The sequence below is a fragment of the Jatropha curcas genome, chromosome 11 (genome assembly GCF_041381405.1).
Source record: "Jatropha curcas cultivar XTBG-Jc1 chromosome 11, XTBG_Jcur_1.0, whole genome shotgun sequence".
Lineage (NCBI taxonomy): Eukaryota > Viridiplantae > Streptophyta > Magnoliopsida > Malpighiales > Euphorbiaceae > Jatropha > Jatropha curcas.
In genome coordinates this window covers 22,857,891-22,876,186 of record NC_143161.1, presented here as the reverse complement: position 1 = coordinate 22,876,186, position 18,296 = coordinate 22,857,891, and the positions used below count along the sequence as shown (strand labels likewise).

The 18,296-nt window shown below is 43.2% G+C and overlaps 1 protein-coding gene across 1 annotated transcript; it reads left to right on the top strand.

Annotated features, from left to right (window-relative positions):
• Nucleotides 1-16,304: 16,304 nt before the first annotated feature.
• LOC149492757 (uncharacterized) lies at nt 16,305-17,378 on the top strand. Its single transcript, XM_089715942.1, has 4 exons — nt 16,305-16,358; nt 16,497-16,604; nt 16,754-16,794; nt 16,907-17,378. The coding sequence occupies exons 1-4, from the start codon at nt 16,305-16,307 to the stop codon at nt 17,376-17,378; spliced, it is 675 nt and encodes a 224-aa protein (XP_089572068.1).
• The last annotated feature ends 918 nt before the right edge of the window (nt 17,379-18,296 follow it).

Below are 18,296 nucleotides of genomic sequence, written 5' to 3'. Positions count from 1 at the left end.
ACCAACAACGGTTGCAAACCCAGTATCTACCAACGTTCCAGTCGCTCATCGCCACTGCTACGAAGGTAGAAGATCTGATTCAAATGGGGCAACTGAAAGAAGACTCAGGAACCTCAAAGTACAAGAAACCTAGCCAAGCAAGCAAGGTCCACGAAGTGGCTAGCATCACCCCCACGAATCCTTTACGTGTGGGAAACATGAGGAATAATAATCAATCATCCAGAAGAACCTATACTGATCTTGGGATGCCAATCCTTGTGGTATTCCGAGAGGCTGTCAAAGCTAATTACATAAAGCCTTTGGAAGCGAGGCCACCACCAAATCCATTACCAAGGAATTACAGGGCTGATGAATACTGTGAATATCATCAGGGGCATGGGCACAAAACTGAAGCGTGCTGGATGCTCAAGAACCGCATCCAGGACCTAGTGGACAACGGTTCAATTATTCCCAGAAGTAAGCCAAACATCTGTGTCTTGGATTTGAATGACCTAACCGGAGAACTTGATGCTATAACTAGGAGCGGGAGACAATATGAACCGTTAGTTTTGGACAAAATTCAAAATAAACCCTACCAGAGGGCAGAGGAGCCAAAGGAGGACCCGGTGCTGTCACAATTAAAAAAGACACAAGCTAGGGTGTCAATCTGGGAACTTTTGGCATCATCCTTTCCTCATCGCCAAGCTCTTTGCAAGGCTTTGAGTCAACTTCAGACGCCTGTGGAAGTTAGCCCTGAAGTGCTAGTATCCACCCTCACCCAATCATCTAAAACACGAAGCATCGGTTTCTCTGATGACGATTTGCCCAAGGAGGGAGGCAGTCATAACAATGCTCTTTATGTCACTGTTCAGACTCGAGACAAAACCGTGCCCATGGTTCTCTTTGATAATGGGTCGGCGCTGAACGTCTGCCCACTAAGGGTAGCCAGTTGCCTGGGGTTAGAAGAAACAGATTTCCCCCCCTCTGATCAGATAGTAAAGGCCTATGACAGTACCCGAAGAGAAGTGTTGGGAGTTGCCACGCTGAAGTTAACTGTCGGGCCAGCAGTGATGGAAGTCCCATTCCAGGTAATTGATGTACCAACTAGCTTCAACCTGCTCCTGGGTCGGCCATGGATACATCATACTAAGGCGGTGCCCTCATCCCTACATCAAAAGGTCAAATTCCCCTATGAAGACAAAGTTATCACCATTCAAGGAGATGACTACAATCAGCTTAAAAAACCAAAGGGCCAACCTCTCTTTGAGGTCAACCCTGAGGCCGCCAACCTACCCCTTTCGGGATTTCAGTATGATACTGTACAGTTCATAGAAGGGAAAACTGCAAACTCTCGAATTCTCTTTGATTTCGGGACGGTACAGATAAACTGTATAGTTCCTCTGATGCAGAAAATGTCCTATTTGCCAGGAATGATTATGGCAAGGTCTGGGAAAACATATCCTGCACTACAAGCTTGGGAATGCCCGGTGAATGAAGGGACTTATGGACTGGGTTATGAGCCCACTGACGAAGAGCGTGCTGAGAAAACCCGAAGAGGAAGGAAGAAAAGTATACAGATGCGGCCTTACCTATTAACTCTGAACAGCTACTTCTGCAAACCTTGAGAAGCAGTTCCTTACTGTGGCTTCCGGGAGCCCTTTTGCTGCCCAACCGTTAAGAAGATGTTGCCTGGGATAGAAATATTCTCGGATGTTTGGGGCAACAAGCCCGAGGTAGTAACCGAGCTGGAGGCAGAAGACTTCATGCAGCCTAATCTCTTTGATGAGGTTGCAGTTATCACCGGAAGTGATGGGAATCAAGACTTGTGCAACCTAATCAAGCCGAGCGAAGGACCTCTTAACAATTGGTACGCCGAGAAGGAGCACACTGCTGACAAACCCCCTCCCAAGTCAAACCTAGTACCTCCCTCTGTAAACAAATCCTGTATTGAGTCTGAGTCTGACCCCGAGTCTGAAATCGAGTCAGAGTCTAGTTCTGAGTCGTCCCTGTCGGATCTAGAGGATCCAGATTTCAGATTTGATGTAATCTTTGAAGACGATTCCGTCATAATCAATAAAGGCTTGCAAATTCTTGATTACCCTGCGTGTCTATCTTTCCAAGCATTTCCAAGCAAAAGTAATAATCAAATAAATGAAATAAAAGATGAAAAAGAAAAAATAATGATTGGCAAAGAAGAAAATGAACATACATACATTGCATCTGATTGTATGAACAGGGAACAGGTCAGTGAATATTTGAAGAAATTTGCCGATTGTTTCATGTGGAAGGCAAGTGACATCACGGGAATCGACCCAGCAATAGTGGTGCATAAGATTCCAGTATACCCTGAGGCTAAGCCAGTGAAACAGAAGCTTAGAAGGCTAAAGACAGAATGGTCCTTGAAAATCAAGGAGGAAGTTGCCAAGCAACTGGAGAACAAGTTTATAGAGCCCATTGCTTATCCGACATGGTTAGCAAACATTGTGCCGGTTCCTAAGAAGGATGGAAAAGTCAGAATGTGTGTGGATTATCGGGATTTGAATAAAGCATGTCCGAAGGATGACTTCCCCCTGCCGCACATTGACTTGTTGGTGGACCGAATGGCTGGACACGAGATGGTCTCCTTGACTGATCTCACTGTCGGGTACAATCAAATAATGATGCATTTGCCAGACAAAGAGAAAACGACATTCATCACAGAGTGGGGAACCTACTGCTATAGGGTCATGCCCTTCGGGCTCAAAAATGCCGGGGCAACCTATCAAAGAATGGCAACAACCATCTTTCACGACATGATTCACGGAGAGGTGGAAGTGTATGTGGATGATATGGTGGTTAAGTCGAAAACAACCGAAGAACATACGACCGCACTTGAGAAGTTCTTCCTTAGACTTCGAAAGTATAATTTGAAGCTCAACCCGGCAAAATGTCTGTTTGGAGCCACATCCGGAGCATTTCTGGGGCACATGGTTAGTCGGAAGGGCATAGAGATTGATCCTTCGAAAGCTAGAGCTATTCTGGAAATGCCAGCACCAAGGACGGAAAAAGAAGTCTGAGGTTTCCTAGGAAGGCTACAGTACATCAGCCGGTTCATCAATCAGTTGGCCGATACTTGTGGTCCGATTTTCAAACTACTTAGGAAAGGAGTAGCAGTCAAATGGAATAAGGATTGTCAGGCAGCTTTCGACCAAGTCAAGCAATACTTGCTATCCCCGTCTGTTTTACAACCACCAAGGCTAGGAAAGCCTTTGCTACTGTACCTGTCTGTGACAGAAGAAGCAATGGGTGCCATATTAGCTCAACAAGCAGAAGATACAAGGATAGAAAATGCCGTGTATTACCTTAGCAAGAGGATGCTGGAATATGAGTTGAAATACAACAAGATAGAGAAGTTGTGTCTGGCTCTAGTCTAGGCCTGTACCAAGCTGCAACACTACCTCTCGTCTTACACTACACACGTAATCTCTGAATCGAACCCCTTGAAATTCCTTATGGAAAGGCCGGTTCTTGACTGTAAGATGGCAAAGTGGGTGTCAGTGCTTGCGGCTTATGATCTAAAGTTTGTACAACGTAAGGCAGTAAAAGGCGGGGCCTTGGCTGACCTATTAGCAGAATTACCGGTCGAAGACCAAATGCCGGAGGTAGAGTTCCCCGACGAAGACCTGTTAAACTTGGAAAGTCAGGTCTGGGAGATGTACTTCGATGGAGCTTCGAACTACCATGGAAATGGGATTGGAGTTGTATTCAAAACTCCTTGTGGAGAATACATCCCAATTGCAGTTAAACTAGACTTCGACTGTACCAATAATGAGGCCGAATACGAAGCCTGCATCAAGGGGTTAGAAGCAGCCTTGGAAAAAGAGATAAAAGTCCTCAGGGTTTTCGGAGATTCCAACCTGATAGTCTCCCAGGCTCTAAGGAAGTGGAAAATCAAGGAAGAGCGTTTGGTTCCTTACCTACAACGCTTAGACGAATTGGCTCAACAATTTGAGGAATTATCTTTCCACTACCTACCGCGAGCCAAAAATCAATTCGCTGATGCCCTGGCCACTTTGGCCTCCATGGTTAATGTGGAAAGAGACCAAGTTATTCGGCCCCTGACAGTTAGGCTTCAGAAACAGCCAGCACACATCATGCATTTGGTAGATGACAAGCCTTGGTTTTGGGATATACAAAATTACCTTCAGAACGAAGCCTACCCGGAGGGATCCACCAAAACTGATCAACGGACATTAAGACAGTTAGCGTCTGGATACTTCCTTACTGGGGGAATTCTGTATAAAAGAAGTTGGAACGGCTTGCACCTAAGGTGCGTTGGTGAAGAGGAGGCTCAAACCATTATGGATTCCGTGCATAATGGGGAATCTGGGTCACACATGCATGGGATAGCCTTGGCTCGGAAAATCATGAACCTAGGTTATTACTGGTCAACTATGAATGCGGATTGTGTGAGGCACGCGCGGAAGTGCCATGAGTGCCAAATTTTCGCTAAGCTGCAAAAACGGCCTCCGGTCAATTTAAATCCAATTGCTTCACCGTGGCCTTTTGCAACTTGGGGCATAGATGTAATTCGAAAAATCCACCCGAAAGCCTCTAATGGCCATCAGTTTATCCTGGTCGCTGTAGATTATTTCACCAAATGGATTGAGGCAGCTTCCTTTTCAGTTTTGAACGCCAAAAAGGCAGCGCAGTTTGTACGTGCCAACATCCTTTGTCGGTACGGAACACCATTCGAGATCATTACTGATAACGGGTCTCATTTTCAAGGCGAATTCGCTGACCTCTTAAATCAAAAGAAGATTCAACATCATAAGTCCTCACCCTATCGCCCACAAACAAATGGGGCCGTTGAAGCTGCGAACAAGGCTATAAAAGTCATTTTGCAAAAGACAGTTCAGAAACATAGGGCATGGCATGAACAATTACCAAATGTTTTGTGGGGATACAGGACTTCTATCAGAACGCCTACTGGGGTGACTCCGTATTCTTTGGTATATGGTATGGAAGCAGTACTGCCTATTGAGCTGGAAGTTCAGTCGGCAAGAATTATCCGGGAAAGCCAGATCAGCGAAGCAGATTGGGCTGAGAATTATCATTTACAACTCTTGGGAATGGATGAGAAGCGATTGCAAGCGATCCACCAAGCTCAAGTTTACCAAAGAAGAATGGCGCGGCATTTTAACAAGAAGGTTAAAGACCGGAAACTCGAAGAAGGTTGTTTGGTCCTGAAAGAAATTAGACAGCCAATCCTGGACCCACGTGGGAAGTTTCGTCCTCATTGGGCTGGACCCTACGTATTGAAGAAAATATTATCCGGCGGAGCCGTCATCTTGACTGATTTGGATGGTTTGGAATTCACAAATCCGTGTAATTTAGATCAGTTAAGAAGATATTTTGTGTAGTTGTAATCATTTGCATAATGTAGAAAGAGCTACATTAGACCTTATTCTCCTTGGAAATTATGTATCGGAGATATGTAGGCAGCCCTCTTTGGGCGCGGTCTAAGCATTAATAAAAAAACACATTTCATATTTCATTCTTCTTTGCCGAATAAAAAAAAAAAAAAAAAAAAAAAGAAAAGAAAGAACCGATAAGTTGAAAACCCGAAAGGGCGGCTTAGGCAAAAGGGGGTAGCTCGCTAAGCTGAAAACCCGAAAGGGCGGCTTAGGCAAAAATTAGAGCCTGAATAAATAAAAGTTGGCAAATGCTTGGAAAGTTCAAACGCCTAATGACAAAGTCAAATAATCCAGAATCAAGCAAGAGAGTCCAAAATAACTAAAGAAAGTGTAAAGCATACATCCAAAGATAAATCCAAAGTCCCAAACGAAAGGCAAAACAAGAAAAAGATCACAAAAGTTCATAAGAGTCTAGGTATCCCGTCGCCTCCGCGGAGCGGCATCCTCTGAGTCTTCTACTGAACTCTGCCCAGCCTTGCCTGTCCGAGGGGCCAGCACAATCTCCTCACCTGTCCCAAACTCCTCTTCAACATCAGCCTGAACCCAACCTTCAAGAACACTCAGCAGTGCAGTCCTCCTTGGTCTTTCAATCGGCCAGACAGCGGCAATGAACCAGGCCCGGTACTCGGGAGAAGTCTGAACACTGGTAGGATCGGGTAAAGGTCTCACCATGCGGTGATCTCTAACCCAAGCTTTAAGGACAGCTCGGGTAACACCAGCAGTAATGGCAGCATCAGTCGAAATATCATCCATAATGGGGACAGTCTGATCTATCCCCATCTGCCTCAAAACGCGCGAAGCGCAGTACCAAGTGCAGTGGGTAAGGCCTAGGAGGTAAACCCGAGAATGGCGGAAGCTGACCTGAATAAAGCGGCTGATATTGTACCAAGGGATGAACCACAGTATCTCATTAGGACCTAATTCAACCAGCCACGAAGTCCATGTTTCAATAGAAGGGTGCGAGATCAAGATTTTTCGCATGCGATACTGGGAAGGATTGTAAGGAAGGGAGGTAGGAGCAGCCACCACTTGAAGATGATCCCTCAACCAAACCTGAGTAATAGATCTTTTCTATTATGAAGAAACAAATTAAAAAGAAGAAGAAGAATGAGGTAGGATAATAGAAAAAAATACCTGGAGAATGATGGGGGAAACAGTCCAATCATCGAACCCTAAAGCGGCTCTGTCAAGGCTTCTAATGGTCTCTGCCAGCACAACACCGCCAATGCAACCCATATCCTCCATTTGCCAAACCATGGGATAAAGCCGCAAGTCTCCAAAACTTGGGTCCCGGTTGAATAAGAAACCAGCTAATAAGCAAAAAACCAGGGCCCGCATCCTCAGCCTCATCCGGTCAGGGTCGTCCAAGCAAGTCTCTGAAAATTCATCAATCAGGGGCAGCAGAATCGCCTTCTGATCATCCACAATCATAGCCTTAGCCTGTGGCCGGCTAAACCGAAACAAGTTCTCAAATGACTTAACATACCCAACTTTCACCTCGTGCCTAACCAAGGGGGCATTGGGATCACACCCTATAATCGCACAAAATTCCTCAAAAAGAGGGCACATTTCCTCCATCATAGCCCCAAACCGAAAAACGTGAGCCTCAGGATCCCAAAATCTAATACAGGCTCGCAAAAAGTCCCAGTCAACTACTATGCCCCTAAGAGTGATAACAGGAGAAATTCCGTACCTCCCCAAATTGATCTTTTCAACTTTGGAGAGACTCCTGGTCCATCTATGCATGCTATGGTTGTAAAAGGGATTCATGTTATTTATTTATTTATTTATCCTGTTTTTATTAATTAAAAAAAAATAAATAATAAATAAATATAATAATAAATAAAATAAATAAATAATAATAAGTAAAAAAAAAGAGGGGAGAGAGAAAACTGACCAAAATAGCTGTTTAGGCACAGAATTCGAGATTAGAATGGAGAAAAAGGCTGAAAACAGCCTTTTTTATTTAGAAAGTCGCGCCCAAGGGCGGCTGCCCGCGCCCTCTAGGGCGGGTATGCCCACCTGGAGGGCGGGCACGCTCGCCCGGTTAGGGTGGGCATGCCCGCCCGGAATGGGCGGACATGCCCGCCCAGTCCGGGCGGGCACCCCCGCCCAGACAGGGCAGGGGACACCCGGTCATCCCAGGCGGGCGTCCCAAAAAAAAAAAAAAAAAAAAAAAAAAGGGGGGGGCAAGGTGTGTTTTTTTTTATTGGATTTCTCTTCTGTTCAAATCTAATAAACGTGCGTACTTCCAGTATTAATCAAATGCAGGTACAAATAAGTTAAGTACAGAAACACAGGCCAAGATTCGGTACAGGAAAAAAAAGAGGAAAGAAAATAAAGGAAAGCGAGGAAGTCTAGCAGCTATCAGCGGCGAGACCTCCTCCTCCTCCGGTCGTCAAAAGCCTGCAGTGTCCAAGCTGAAGTTAGTTCCTCCTGCATTCCAAGGATTAGCTCCATCATCTGACTGATCAAGCCGTCAGGAACCTGGAAGTCACACAAAAAATATATATATAAGTCAATATACATACAAATCTCTTATAAATCCTTTTTATGAGAGATTTATCAGTCATTACCTCATTAATGTCATCAGGAGGAAGAGCCAGGCGATTCACACGCTCCAGGGACACCTCCCGAAGAGATGAAGTACCCTCAGGAGTGTAATAGGAAATGTTGTATGGAAGGTGCAAATTGGCCTGGTAGCCTCTGAAATAGCCTGGGGAATCCTGAAGGCACCAGCCGCATGGCTTGGGCCAGCTCGAGACGGACCCTCCACCGGAGTAGAAGAAGAAGGACGGGACGTAGGCCTCCTCCTTGGAGTCCTGGCCGAGGAGCCTGAAGCCCGAGAGGAACGGGTGCCGAGCGGCTGGAAAGGGGTCGACCTCAGGAGACTGTCAAGCCTAGAGCCGATGGGCCGCATCAGAAACACCTGGCAGAATTCGTCATAATCTCCACCCCGGATCAATTCCATATGTGGGATACCTTCAGTATGGGCATCTGTAAGAACCATCTGTTTGCCCGCTCGCATGTCCTCAGGAGGAGGAAGAGGAACAGAGCGGCAGCCCCTAACCTGGAAGTGCACTCGCTCACCCAGGTAATAACGTCTCAGAACGGGATGTGATAAGACAAACCGCCGCCGAGACAGAGCCTCTGATCACCCGAAATGGGGATCAGCCTCAATCCAACGTTAGAGTCGGGTATTCATCGCCCCTACCTCAGCCTGTGTAAGGGAAGCGAATGTGTTAATAAATCTGTTATTTTTCACACGACCAAGGGAAATTAAGAGGGCACTCGCCTGCTCTATGGTACAAGTATCGAAGAAGCTCCGCAAATCCCCTAAAGACTTCTGGCGTAGAATAGACTGGTGATTAGCTTGGTACCATCTCCAAGCCAAAGGTACCAACCCTAGCCCAAGATCAGTATGAGTCAGCTCTGGGCGGAGGTGTGAATACTCAAATTTTGAGGCTCAAAGAGCCACTTTTTTCGGACTGCAAACAGTCCGGTCAGACCGGAGGTCATTCAAAAAAGTTCGCCAGAAGTGTGCCAATATGGTACTTGAAATGTCCGAAAAATTACGAGGATCATGGAACTGGTCTCGAAATATTTTTTGGAGGTCCGGAACTCCCGAAAAAGCCTCCGGAACGAAATTAAGAAAAAGAAAGAAGGCACACATGCCCGCCCGAGGGGTGGGCATGCCCGCCCAAGCTGGGCGGGCAGGCCCGCCCAGCATGGGCGGGCACGACTGCCCAACATGGGCGGGCATACCCGCCCAAGCCAGGCGAGCGCGCCAGCCCAGCTTGGGCGGACACGCCCGCCCAGCTAGGGCGGGCACGCCCGCCCAGAATGGGCGGGCACACCCGCCCAGCTTGGGCGGACACGCTCGCCTAAGCTAGGGCGGGCACGCCCGCCCTTGAAGGCGGCCAGGGGCGCCTGGGGTCACTTTTTTCCTATAAAAGACGGCTCTGGGGCTCCGTTTTGAGGCACTCAGTCTGTGTTAACGGACGCTCCTTCTCCCTACGCTCTTTGCGATTCTTTACTGCTTTCTTGCATTTTTTTTAATTTTAGTTTTATTTTATTGTTGTGATACTTGGTCACTTAAAATTAAATCAAAATTAATTCCCTTAACGAGGAGCTTAACCTGGAGTTAAGAAGCGGTCGACGATTAAATCAGGTACATGAACTGAACTCTGCCTATTTAATTTTAGCACTTCATGCATGCTTCTTTTCTACCCCTAATAATTCTACAACTGCATAAATGCATCCATGCCATCATTAGGCAAACAAATTGCCTCAATTAAATGAATTTAGGCTAAATGCCCGATTAATTAATAATCGCGGTATTAAGGCCTAAATCCGACAATATTGGCTCAAAACACCTAGTTAATTAATAGCTATGGTGTAATCGCCTTTATTTCAAACAAATCCTGCTTAAGTCCAATTAATTAATAATTGTGGCTAAAAGCCCTTAATTGATCACGTTTTGGCAACAAGTTGCCTACAATTAAATCGATCTTTTGGCAAAATGCCTTAAAATTAATCAACTTATTTTGGCAAAAAGCCTTAAATCAATCATTTTGGCGACAATCGCCCAATCAACATCATTTTGACAATTAAATTGCCTAAATCAATATTTTGGCTTTAAAGCTTTCAAATAATCACTTTTGGCGACAATCGCCTAAATCAACATTTTTTGGCAACAATTGCCTAAATCAATCTTTTTGGCTAAAAGCCTTAAAATCAACACTTTTGGCAACAAATGCCTAATCAAATCAATCAATTCTTTGGCAAAATGCCTAAACAACATGCACAAAGCATACACACACTCATGCATAAAGCACCCTCATTCAAAGCCCTCTAAAAGAGGCCTATCGAACTACGTTGACTTTGATCTTCCATTCAAACGGAAGTAGGTAGGCACGTTCGGGATTTCACCCCGGGCGGCAAGTCGAAATCACATAAACATTTTTCATTGGTTCAATTACCTTGCAAAGCATTCATTCATTGGTTAGTTTATCAGCATGACATAGTCTCGGGATCCATCTCGGGTTTTCAAACCATGCCTTAAACATTGGGATAATTAGCCTAGACTTAGGTTAATTAAAATTGGAGTCACTTAGGGTTTTTCCTAGTTTACCCTAAAATAATTAAACAAGGTGGCGACTCACACACATCACGTGCATTTCTTCCCTAGTCACATGCATTCATATGCTATGATATTCGGGGTAGGGGTTCACAGGAGGTAGGGAAAATACTCAAAAGCCCAAGTCTGCAAAAACGAAGGAATGGATCAATAATAAAAAGGGGGGGAAAAGAAAAGGAAAAGACAACACAGAATGAGGATATGCTCTTTACATTACCTCCCAGAAATAGTAGGTCCCGCTGAGCTTACAGTGGCCTCGACTCAGATCGCACATATCATCATACATGCGGCTCAGAATAGCACCGGCCCAATCGTACTCAGTAAGATGGGCCAAGTCCTTCAAACTCTTCAGAATAGAGGGATTAAACTTCTCTTTTCTGTTAGACCAGAAAGACGACGCAAACAACAGCAACAGAGTGAATCTAGCTACCTGAGTAGCCGTTAGCTCTCCCTGTCTATGTCTGGCATAAATGTCAGGGGCCTGGAGAGATAACCAGTGCCTCGAAACACTCAGATCGGGAGTAGAATAGCTAGGTCTAACAATCCGGGGAAGGTCAATCCCTATCAGCTCCGTCATTCGGTCAGGGGTGACCGCAGTCCTCCAATCGTCATATAGCTCGATCGGTCGAGTACCAAAAGGAATCCCAGAAATCAATGAAAAGTCGGTCGGGGTCATCGTCATCTCACCCCAAGAGAAGTGGAAAGTGTTGGTGGTGTCCCACCATCTCTCAGCCAACGCGCCCAGTAGGCTCTTATAATTCTGCCTACCCAGCTCGAGGTTTCTTAAGAAGTCCAGGTGAGAAGGGCCAATGATGGCTCCGACCGGGTTATTATGATCAAGTATGTCAAACGGGATCTCAGCAATGGAGGACTCGCCTACGTCCAGCCTAATGTATGCACCCTAAAAGGTAAAACAGTTTAAGGTTATCCTTTGGTTCCTAACTAAAAGATATCTTAATCCCCTCCTAGCATGCATACTAATAAAAATGGTAAGCACAAAAAGAAGTCAATTACAATTACAATTTGGCCTAAGGCCCAAAAATCACAATTTGGCCTAAGGCCCAAAGAAATCACAGTTTGGCCTAAGGCCCAAAAAATTACATTTCGGCCTAAGGCCCAAAATCACAATTTGGCCCTAAAATAATGGACAATATGCCAACAAAGCAAGCGTACCTGGGCAAAGACGCCGGTCATAGAAGCGTGAGTATCAGCATCCGCCATGAGATCGACATCACTGAAAGAGATCTCCAGAGACTCCAGCAGATCCTCGTCGCTGCCATAATCGGAGAAAGCCATGATGAGAGATTTGGGAGAATTTGAGAGAGAGCCTTAGAGTAAGAGGATGGAAATGAATGAAAAAATGAAAGTTTAAGCTATTTATAGAAGAAAAAAGGAGCCAAAAGGCGGGTCTTCTGGACGCGTCTGTTTTTCGCCTTCAAAATTTGTGTTTCAGACAACCACCGACTCCCATAAATCATTTTTATGGTCGCCGGTGGGGGGCAGCTGTGAATACTCAAATTTTGAGACTCAAAGAGCCATTTTTCCGGACTGCAAACAGTCCGATCGGACCGGAGGTCATTCAAAAAGTTCACCGGAAGTGTGCCAATATGGTACTTGAAATGTCCGAAAAATTATGAGGATCACGGAACTGGTCTCGGAATATTTTTTGGAGGTCCGGAACTCCCGGAAAAGCCTCCGGAACGAAAAAAGGAAAAGGGGAAAAGGCACACGTGCCCGCCCAGGCCAGGCGGGCACGCCCGCCCAGAATGGGCTGGCACACCCGCCCAAGCCAGGCGGGCATGCCCGCCCGGCATGGGCTGGCACACCCGCCCAAGCCAGGCGGGCATGCCCGCCCAGCTTGGGCGGACGTGCCCGCCCAGACCAGGCGGGCATGCCCGCCCTCGAAGGCGGGCAGGGGCGCCCGGGATCACGTTTTTTCCTATAAAAAACGGCTCTGGGGCTCCGTTTTGAGGCACTCAGTCTGTGTTGACGGACGCTCCTTCTCCCTACGCTCTTTGCGATTCTTTACTGCTTTCTTGCATTTTTTTTAATTTTAGTTTTATTTTATTGTTGTGATACTTGGTCACTTAAAATTAAATTAAAATTAATTCCCTTAACGAGGAGCTTAACCTGGAGTTAAGAAGCGGTCGACGATTAAATCAGGTACATGAACTAAACTCTGCCTATTTAATTTTAGCACTTCATGCATGCTTCTTTTCTACTCCTAATAATTCTACAACTGCATAAATGCATCCATGTCATCATTAGGCAAACAAATTGCCTCAATTAAATAAATTTAGCCTAAATGCCCGGTTAATTAATAATCGTGGTATTAGAGCTTAAAATCTGACAATATTGGCTTAAAATATCTAGTCTATCAATGGCTATGGTATGATTGCCTTTATTTCGAACAATTTTCGGCTTAAGTCCAATTAATCAATGATTGTGGCTAAAAGGCCTTATTTAAACACGTTTCCTTGGCAATAGAATGCCTAAATTGCAAACCAATTAATCACTTTTGGTAAACAAATTGCCTATAAGTGAGATTAATCTTTTTTTAGCGACAAATCGCTTAAATCGGTATTTTGGCTAAAAGCCTTCAAATAATCACTCTTTTTGGCTAAAAGCCTTAAAATCAATCATTTTGGCGACAATCGCCTAAAATCAATCATTTTGGCAATCAAATTGCCTAAATCACTCTTTTTGGCTTAAAAGCCTTAAATCAATCATTTTGGCGACAATCGCCCAATCAACATCATTTTGGCAATTAAATTGCCTAAATCAATATTTTGGCTTTAAAGCTTTCAAATAATCACTTTTGGCGACAATCGCCTAAATCAACATTTTTTGGCAACAATTGCCTAAATCAATCTTTTTGGCTAAAAGCCTTAAAATCAACACTTTTGGCAACAAATGCCTAATCAAATCAATCAATTCTTTGGCAAAATGCCTAAACAACATGCACAAAGCATACACACACTCATGCATAAAGCATCCTCATTCAAAGCCCTCTAAAAGAGGCCTATCGAACTACGTTGACTTTGATCTTCCATTCAAACGGAAGTACGTAGGCACGTTAGGGATTTAACCCCGAGCGGCAAGTCAAAATCACATAAACATTTTTCATTGGTCCCAATTACATCATCTTTCACCCTGCAAAGCATTCGTCTTTGGTTAGTTCATCAGCATGACATAGTCTCAGGATCCACCTCGGGTTCGTAGACCATGCCTTAAACATTTGGGATAATTAATCTAGTAACTAGGTTAATTAAAATTGGAGTCACTTAGGGTTTTTTCCTAGTTTACCCTAAAACAATTAAACAAGGTGGCGACTCATACATTCACGTGCATTTCTGCCTCAGTCACATGCATTCATATGCCATGATATTCGGGGTAGGGGTTCATAATGCTATCAAGGCTCGAGAGGAGCAAGATGCTCAGGACATGATAGTGGGTACTTTCTCTATCTTGGGTACTTCAGTTCATGCATTGATTGATCTAGGATATTCTCATTCATATGTGTATATGCATCTGAGTGTATTGGGCACTCTTGAGGCTAATGTGTTAGAATAGGATATAGAGGTAACTAATCCTTTGGGTCACAGTGTGATAGTTAATAGAGTTTATAAAGATTGTCCATTAGTGATCCTTGATCACATATTTTTGGGAGATTTCATTAAGCTACATTTCTGAGAGTTTGATTTAATTTTGGGTATGAAATGGTTATCGAGGCATGGGGTTATGGTTGACTGTAGGCGTAAGAGGATTACTCTTCAGACATCCTCTAAAGAGGAGGTTGTGGTTTTAGGTGAGAGGTTAGATTTCCTCTCTATAGTTATTTCTGCTACTTTTGTTAGGAAGTTGATTCATTAGGGTTGTGTACCTTATTTAGCTTGTGTGCTTGAGCCAAAGAAGGAGACTCCTAGTGTGTAGGATATACTCACAATATATGACTTTGCTTATGTGTTCCTGAGGATTTGTCTGGGCTACCTCCTGAACAGGAGGTAGAGTTTAGTATAAAGATTGTCCCTGGTACAGCACCTATCTCAATTGCTCTATATAGGATGGCTCCCGCGGAGTTGAAGATTCAAATTCAGGAACTACTTAATAAGGGTTTCATTCACCCTAGTGTTTCTCCACAGGGTGCTCCGGTGTTGTTCGTCAAGAAGAAAGATGGATCCATGAGATTGTGTATTGACTACAGGCAGCTGGACCAGGTTAATGTGAAGAATAGATATCCATTGCCCCGAATTCATGATCTATTTGACTAGTTGAGGGGAGCTAGTGTCTTTTCGAAGATAGATTTGAGATCTGGCTACCATCAATTGAGAGTTAAGGATTCGAATGTACCTAAGACTGCTTTTAGGACTCGATATGGGCATTATGATTTCTTAGTTATGCCATTCGGGTTGACTAATGCTCCAGCTATATTTATGCATTTGATGAATCAGGTTTTTCACCCTTATTTGGATCAATTTATGATAGTATTTATAGATGATATTTTGGTGTATTCTCATATTGAGGCAGATCATGATCGTTATCTGAGGATAGTATTGTAGATTTTGAGAGAGAAGCAATTATATGCTAAATTCAGCAAAATGTGATTTTTGGTTGACTGAGATATCTTTTCTCAGTCACATTATCTCGGTGGAGGGTATTAAAGTCGATTGGAAGAAGATTAAGGCAGTGCTTGATTGGAACCCACTTAAAAATGTTACCGAGATTAGGAGTTTCTTAGGTTGGGCAGGTTATTATAGGCTGTTTGTCAAGGGATTTTCTCAGGTTGCTACTCCATTGACTAAACTACTTCATAAGGATGTGAAATTTGTATGGGATGATAAATGTTAGGCCAGTTTTGACAGACTAAAGAGGCGGCTCAATTCTAATTCAGCCTGAGTCTCGTAGAGCGTACGATGTATATAGTGATGCTTCCCATAATGGATTGGGTTGTGTGATTATGCAAGATGGGAGGGTAGTTGCTTATGCATTGAGACAACTTAAGCCATATGAGAAGAACTATCCTACTCATGATTTAGAGTTGGCAGCTATCGTCTTTGCTTTGAAGATTTGGAAGCATTACTTGTATGATGAGAGATCTAGGCTCTTTACTGACCATAAGAGTCTTAAGTATCTGCTTACCCAAAGGGAGCTGAATTTAAGACAGAGGAGATGGATTGAGCTGTTGAAAGATTATGATTTCACTATTGATTACCATCCGGGTAAGGCTAATGTTGTAGCTAATGCTCTTAGCAGGAAGTCTCTTGTTGCTTTGAGAGCTATGAATGCTCATTTGTCTATGACAGTGATGGAGTTATTGAGGCAAAGTTGAGGGTCAAACCCACTTTACTTCAGCAGATTTAGGATGCCCAGAAAGATGATGAGAAAATTTCCTCATGGAAAAGTCTAGTTCAGGAAGGAAAGAAAAAGGGATTTATGATCAGAGATGGGTATTTGTACTTTGGAGATCAGATTTGTGTGCCAAAAGTTCCAAATTTAAGGAAGAGTATTTTGGAGGATGCCTATAGCAGTCCCTATGCTATGCATCTTGGTAGTAATAAGGTGTATCAAGATCTGAGAGTGCATAACTGATGGCCAGCTATAAAGAGGGAGATTACATATTATGTGTCGAGGTGTTTTTAACTTTTCAGCAAGTGAAGGCAGAACATCAGGTTCCATCGGGTTTAATGCATCCTATTTCGATTCCTAAGTGGAAATGAGATAGTATAACGATGGATTTCGTGATTGGTTTGCCACTTTCTTCGAGGAAGAAAGATGCTGTTTGGGTGATAGTTGACCATTTGACTAAGTCGGCTCATTTTCTTTATGTTCATACTAATTTCTCTTTTGAACAGTATGCATAGCTATACATTGATGAGATAGTTTGATTACATGGTGTTCCTTTATCAATTATATCTGATCAGGATCCGCAGTTTACTTATAGGTTCTGGAAGAAGTTGCATGAGGCGATGGGTACTACATTACATTTTAGTACGGCTTTTCATCTGCAAACAGATGGGCAGTCAGAACGGGTAATACAAATTCTGGAGGATATGCTTAGAGCATATGTTATTGACTTTGAGGGTAGCTAGGAGAGGTATATCAAATTGGCAGAGTTTTCCTATAATAATAGCTATCAGTTGAGTATTCAGATGGCATCGTTTGAGGCTTTGTATGGTAGGAGGTGCAGGACTCCTCTTTGTTAGTCCGAGCTGAGTTAAGGTAAGATAGTTGGACCAGAATTACTCAAAGATACTGAAGAAAAGGATATGGTTATCAAAAACAGATTAAAGGCAGCTTCTGACCGTTAGAAATCCTATGCGGATTTGAAAAGGAAGGATATAGAGAATACGGTTGGTGATAAAGTGTTCCTCAAGGTATCAAAATGGAAGAAAGTTTTGAGGTTTGGTAAGAAAGGTAAGCTTAGTCCTAGGTTCATTGGTCCATATGAGATCATTTATCGTGTGGGTCCCTTGGACTACAGATTAGCTTTACCACCAGATTCTGATAAAATCCATAATGTCTTCCATATATCGATGCTGAAAAGGTACAGATCAGACCCTTCATATGTGATTGCAGCTGAATCAATGGATATCCAGCTAGATTTGACCTATGAGGAGGAACCAGTGAAGATTTTTGCTAGGGAGGTCAGGGAGTTGAGAAACAAGAGAATCCCTTTTGTTAAGTTTCTGTGGAGGAATCATAAGTCACAGCAGGCTACTTGGGAAAGCGAGGAGATTATGAGAGCTCAGCATCCTCAGCTTTTTGTTATTTCAGGTAAAATTTCAAGGACAAAATTTTACTGAGGGGGGGAGAGTTGTAACACCCTGATTTTTTAAGCTCTGAGTGATAGCATGATAGATTGAACATCGGTACCAAAATGGGGTTTTGGTGCTATTTTCAAACCTGATAATTGATTTCTTAAAATATGTAATTTAGTGTGTGAATCATACATTGCATACATGGTTTTCATAAATTGATTTTCTGGATTTGGAAATTTTGATTTTAATGGTAGATTATTTTAATAATCTATATGACCCATGTAATTAAAGGGCTGGTTCTAATTAAGGTTGCCCAAAATGATGGTTATTGGGCTTAATGGAATAAGGACCAGTTAGGGTTTTAATACCCTTCCTCTACCTTATAAAATAGATCAAGGAAATCAACAGCGTAAGTTTAGAGAGTGTGACGGCTACCTCAAACACATAGCGTGATAGGTTATTTGAGAGAACGTGAAAAGATAACTCCTGTTGCTGTTGATAATTCCCTAACTATTAAGAGAGAACTTACGGAAAGAAGGCCAAAGTGAAGAAACATAGATCTACTGTTACGGTGAGAATTGAATTGCTGCAATGAGGTAATCAATAACTATGGATCAAGGTATGCTTCCATTTATTGTATAATCTTATTGAACAAATTCTATAAACAATAAGATCTAAGCTATATTAAAGTATATAACATGTGGTATCAGAGCCTGTTCTTGTTCTAGGTTTGTTTGATTGATTTTCTATTTGGCTTAATTAATGAAAATTAATTTTGTGTTATGAAGTTAATTTTAATCTGGTATAAATGAAGCCAAAATTATAGAAATTGAAAAAATGTTTGTTTTCTTTATGCTTCATAAACTATTCTGCTGTGTTATTTATAAAAGTAAGGTTATGACATCATATTGTATAATCTCATTAAAGTTTTGATATCTTAATTCAATCTCAGAAAGGTTAGCA

Excerpts from the sequence above, each read along its gene's own strand:
- LOC149492757 (XM_089715942.1), top strand. The coding sequence starts at position 16,305 with ATGGATTTCGTGATTGGTTTGCCACTTTCTTCGAGGAAGAAAGATGCT. Across the intron at positions 16,359-16,496 it reads GGAAGAAAGATGCTGTTTGG|GATCCGCAGTTTACTTATAG; the intron begins GTGATAGTTGAC and ends ATATCTGATCAG. Across the intron at positions 16,605-16,753 it reads CAGATGGGCAGTCAGAACGG|GAGGTGCAGGACTCCTCTTT; the intron begins GTAATACAAATT and ends TTTGTATGGTAG.